Source organism: Mizuhopecten yessoensis, unplaced genomic scaffold (assembly GCF_002113885.1).
Source record: "Mizuhopecten yessoensis strain PY_sf001 unplaced genomic scaffold, ASM211388v2 scaffold10263, whole genome shotgun sequence".
NCBI classification, from domain to species: Eukaryota; Metazoa; Mollusca; class Bivalvia; order Pectinida; family Pectinidae; genus Mizuhopecten; species Mizuhopecten yessoensis.
Genome location: NW_018408459.1, coordinates 35952 through 41337, shown reverse-complemented (window position 1 = coordinate 41337; position 5386 = coordinate 35952). Strand labels below are relative to the sequence as shown.

The 5386-nt window shown below is 37.9% G+C and overlaps 1 protein-coding gene across 1 annotated transcript; it reads right to left on the bottom strand.

Annotated features, from left to right (window-relative positions):
* Positions 1–2630: 2630 nt before the first annotated feature.
* LOC110459883 (alpha-(1,3)-fucosyltransferase C-like) lies at positions 2631–4576 on the bottom strand. Its single transcript, XM_021512352.1, has one exon. It carries the CDS (start codon positions 4431–4433, stop codon positions 3333–3335), a length of 1101 nt encoding a protein of 366 aa, XP_021368027.1. The 5' UTR covers positions 4434–4576; the 3' UTR covers positions 2631–3332.
* Between the last annotated feature and the right edge of the window lie 810 nt (positions 4577–5386).

The following is a 5386-nucleotide window of genomic DNA, read 5'->3' as shown; positions in this document are numbered from 1 at the left end:
TATACTCTAGTGGGCTAATAGCGATAGGGTTAGCGTTACGTGTCATTGACCAAACTAAGCCAAACGGGGCAGTAATCCTTTCAGATAGTCTTTCGGACATTCAATCTATAGAAACCAGAAATAGTACCAAGCCCGTCACTCTAAATTCAATACTAAGCTCTATACAACTATTTGAAGAACAAGGTATTTCCATTGAATTTGCATACATTCCATCACATGTAGATAGCCCTGGTAATGAAAGAGCAGACACATAATGAAATAGATATAGACGTCAAACTCACTAAAACGGACGTTTATTCCTTATTTACCAAATCTATAGACCAGAAACATCTGGAATAATTATAGCATACATAATAACCTTCGACAAATTATAGACATACCAATTAAGAAAATAAAATTGTACGGATACAATAAACTAGATGATGTCATAATTACAAGGCTAAGATTAGGAAAAAACAAATTGAACGCTAACATTGATAGTATGTTGAAAAATAAATCTTCAAAATGTTCATTCTGCGATGGTGAAGAAACAATAGATCATATCTCCTTCTACTGCTCTGAACATACAGGGGCAAGAAATGAACTTTTTCATGAACTTAAAAACAACAAAATTACTGTAGTTACAACCAACCAACTTCTAGCCTCACTGGAAAAGCAGAGAGTTACACATCAGTTGATCTTGAAATATCCGAAAACAATTAGCTATACACATAAGATACACATCGCTCACATGGATATCTAAGCAATCATGGCAAAATATTCTCCTTATAAGATCCAAGGGAATGGGCCAGACCCTAAGGCCAAACCTTGTAACATATCTGTATTAGATTTGTCATGTTTATGTATGGTTATGGGGTGGGGATCTCAACTGTTTCCAAGCTGTGACTACGAAACTAGGTCCCTAGGGTTGTGGCCAGACCCCAGGGTCAATTCTCTAATATCATGACAGCACTTGTCTCTTTATGTCCAGCATTTGTATACATAGTTTTGGGGTGGGGATCTCAACCGTTTCAAAGTTATGAACCAGGGGTTAAGTTTGCAAGGGTGGGGCAGATCCAAGGGTCGTTTCTAATATTATGACAGCATTTGTCTCTTTATGCCCAACAATTGTATATTGTATATAGTTTTGGGGTGGGGATCTCAACCGTTTCAAAGTTATGACCCAGGGGTTAAGCTTGCAAAGGAGGGGCAGATCCTGGGGTCAATTATAATATAATGACAGCATTATGCCCATAAATTGTATATATAGTTTAGGGGAGGGGATCTCAACAGTTTCGAAGTTATGACCCAGGGGTTAAGTCTCCAAGGGTGAAGCCAGACCCCGGGGCCATCCTGGAAGTATATGTGCATTCTTCTTTGTTTACTCACCAGTTGTATATATAGTTTTGGGGTTGGGATCCCAACTATTTCCAGTAATAAAACTATTTTGGCCCCACCCTTTGGCCCAGGGGGTCAGCCCCACTATTTGAACAATTTTGAATCCCCACCTGAATGCTTCCGACCAAACATAATTTATATCCAGTGCATATTTCTACAGAATAAGTCGATTATAGCAATAAAGCCAAATTGCCCCCTTTTGGACCTGCCCCTCATCCCTCTGAGGGATGTCCCAACCATTTGTATACTTTTGAATCCCCACTACCTAGGGATGCTTCCAGTCAAATATGGTTGATATTCATCTTTTGGTTCCAGATCTAGAGAAGTCGCTTAAAGCAATGTAGCAAAATAGACCTTTCTGGACCCACCCGTAAGCCCAGTGGGGGTCAGCCCCACCATTTGAACAATTTTGAATCACTACCTCTCATGAATGCTTCCAACCAAATATGATCATTATCCAGTCCAAGGTTCTACATAAGAAGTTGTTCATAGCAATATAGCCAAATTGCCCCCTTTTGGCCTCGCCCCTTAGCCACTAGGGGTCAGGCCCACAATTTATGCAATTTTGAATCCCCACTACCTAGGGATGCTTCCAGTCAAATTTGGTTGATGTCATTCTCTTAGTTCCACAGAAGAAGTCGCTTAAAGCAATATAGCCAAACTGCCCTCTTTCGGCCCCGGCCCTCAGCCTCCTTGGGATTCAGTCCCACTATTTATACAATTTTGAATCCCCACTACCTAGGGATGTTTCCAGTCAAATTTAGTCAAATTCCAACTAGTGGTTAAAAAGAAGAGGTCGTTTGACGTACGGACGGACTGACGGACGACGGACGCACAGACGACTAAAAATAGCATGGTTTCGGACAGTGGATACTCAGGCTCATACCAGGAGGACTCTACTGCTGGATACCATCACACACAAACAATAAGTACAGGTTTCGTCCAGCAGAGAATATTGTGACAAAATATAGGAATTAGGAAAACGAAAACTTCTTTTTAAGAAGTAAGTATGCAAACATTTTTGACAGTACATTAACATAAGAAAATGAAACTAGACTCGGAGCATAATACTGAAGCACGTGAGCTTTTTAATTTATCTTAAATGCTTGACATTATTCATATACTGTGACTTTTGTTACATTATTCTTACTGGGGCATTTAAGTTATTTCCTCCCACACTAAGACCCCCCGCGCGCTAACATCAGAGCCAACAAGAGTGATTTATATAAGTTAACATAACTTGTATAAAAATGAATTGTTGTGAAATAAATAAAGTTTATATTTATTAAGTTATTGACGTATTTATAATCAGCATTTTTATATTGCCATGTACGCCGTTTATAAAACGTCAATAACGTTCTCTTCCGTCCCTAGACGATTCATTGCTGTCGCCTTAGCGATATCATTTTGATCAACCTATGTTAATTTGAAAAATGAGAATATCTATATGGAAGAGTTTATATTGCAAGGTTCCATTGTCAGTGATTTTTACTATCTGTATACAAATATCGAGATATGGGCGTACCTCAAATGATTCCAATTCTATGGTCAAGTCCACCATTAATATTTATAAAATATTCTCAAATATTGAAACTAATCTGCATTGGCACGGGGTCCTTCCTGGATATCTTAGAGACATTTTCATTATTTGTTTAAAAAAGAGTTTGTTAGCGGGCATGATCACAAGTACTGATCCTCCCGATGACTTCCATTTTTATTTATTTCTACGACAAATTTGTGTTCAGGAGTTGATCGGCTGATAGAGAAACTTTCTAAAAACGCAAGGCGTTTCTGCGATCGTATTGTTCACGTCCTTCCAACCTTAACTAAATACCCAGTAGGTCTCCTGTTTCTATGTACGGGGTGCATTTTTCTTTACTAATCGTTTATTATGTTAATTTAGATAATCAATGTATTTAACCTGGTCTCTCAAACCAAACTTCTTAAGTTTACTATTAGAGATCCGTAGGTGCATGGCATGCATGTTTGCCTCTGGGTGATATGTGCCAAGCTGCGATATCACGATAAACACGCCTGTAGTCTTCAGGGTTGTGCAGTCTTTCACATAATCTGCAAAATGCTGAATTCCATTCCTGGTACATATCTTCAGTATGGTAATGTTGTTTCCACTTAAAATATTCCAAATACGCGGTCTTGTTGCCATCCAACATCTTCATGTGTTGAGCTAGTTCCTGTACAGATTTGAAATCGCCCGTGTAGATATAAGAATGAGGAGGATGAAAGATGGTGGCGTTGCTCCCATCTCGAATCACCGGCAGAATAGGGTGGCGCATAACACGATGAAGGGATTTTTCTGTGGTATAATCCATGCAGAGGGAATTTTCTAACGACAGGAAAAACTTGTACTGTGACAGAACAGTGCTGAAGCAATCGGGTTTTACTATCCCTGATACGTTGAAGGACAACAAGTAGCGGTCTTCGTTATTGCACTCTACTGACATAACTCCACATGAACCAAAAATGTCCACCTGTATACCATGCGACCGCAACAGTTCGATAAATGTCAACCGTTTGCCAACAGTGGGACAATGACTTATGAAAACCACAGCTGTTTTGTTTTTCTTAGCATAAATATCGTCCAGATCCTTCTGGGTGTATTTTGGTTTGTCGCTTTTCCTGAAATAACCATGTGCAATAGGGAAATCAGCATCACGCCGATACGTCATCGTCCAGTTAATTTTATTTTTTAGTTCGTAAAAGCACTTACTTTGAAAATAGTAGTGTGGTGTTTCAAATTCAGCAAATATCCACACTTGACCAGGGGGTTTGTTTGGTGGACAGTCGGACATATCTCTTGGCTTAAAAATAATCGCATCAATTTGTTCCATAGGGACCTCCCCTTTTGTGACAATACAATCAGAGACGGGACATCTCTCAAATTTCTTTGACGTACCCCAGGTATCTAAAATCCAGTCAGTAAACACGTGATAAAACTGGGGATTGTAGAAATAAATGTTTTTTGCTTGAGTTCCTGCTGTTTTTGTCATATTTCCGAATGCTTCATGTGATGAACGTTTGTTATATGATGGCTGCATTTTAAGGAAGGGTGTTCCACTTACTCTCACTTTGATTGTTTTTGAATCAATCTGCTGTCGGTAGAGAAATATTCCGACGATGATCGCTATGGAGACCACGGAATAAACAACAGCAACTCTGCAACACGGTTCGACTTGTACACGCATCGCTCCTAAAATGGAAAACATTCGAATTATACCATTTTTTTATATTAATTTTAACAATGATATCTTCAATATATCTATCTATCTAACTATCTCTCTATATGTTATACTACACAGGGACCAACATGGCGTTTATGCGTAGGGGTATAATGGTGTATATGGTGTGTAAATAGGTCTTGGAACAAAAAGAAATACATTTGAATTATTCATTCTGAGATGCATTGTAAGTAAGAGATATGAATCACAGAAAATAGGACACATTTGACGGAAATCATTATTAACTCTCACGTCAAAAAAGCGAAACAAACAGAATACTAATGTGTTTATAAATTTCTATATTTGTTAAATATAAACTAGACTTAAAATAAACATTCGTAAACTATCTTCCCGTATCACCGTTACATAAGTGACTCATTATAGGGATTAATACTTTTTATTTTTTAATAGACCTTTTCGAATACTGTATAGATTTTAATTTTCAGTGGCTTAATTTTCGCGGTTGTTCCGATCAGAAGTTGTTCGCAGGGATTAAATCACGCGCATCATGGTCCGGTAAAACTGAACCGACCACGAGAATACTTTTGTGCTTGGGTGATTTGATTAATTTTACAAGTTCTTTGTAAAATAGTGAAACATGCGATCTTGAATAGATTACTCTTGAATACATAGTCTTTTTCTCATCTTATGTTTCAATTATTCCTCTTAAAATTATCTTCACATTTCCTTTATTATGCTTAATACTCTCTGTATGTATTTTAGATTGTACTATATAAGTGTTCATTCGATCAATTCTTACACTTTGTTGTATT

Coding starts and splice junctions, on each gene's coding strand:
- LOC110459883 (XM_021512352.1), bottom strand. CDS start 4,433: ATGCAGCCATCATATAACAAACGTTCATCACATGAAGCATTCGGAAAT.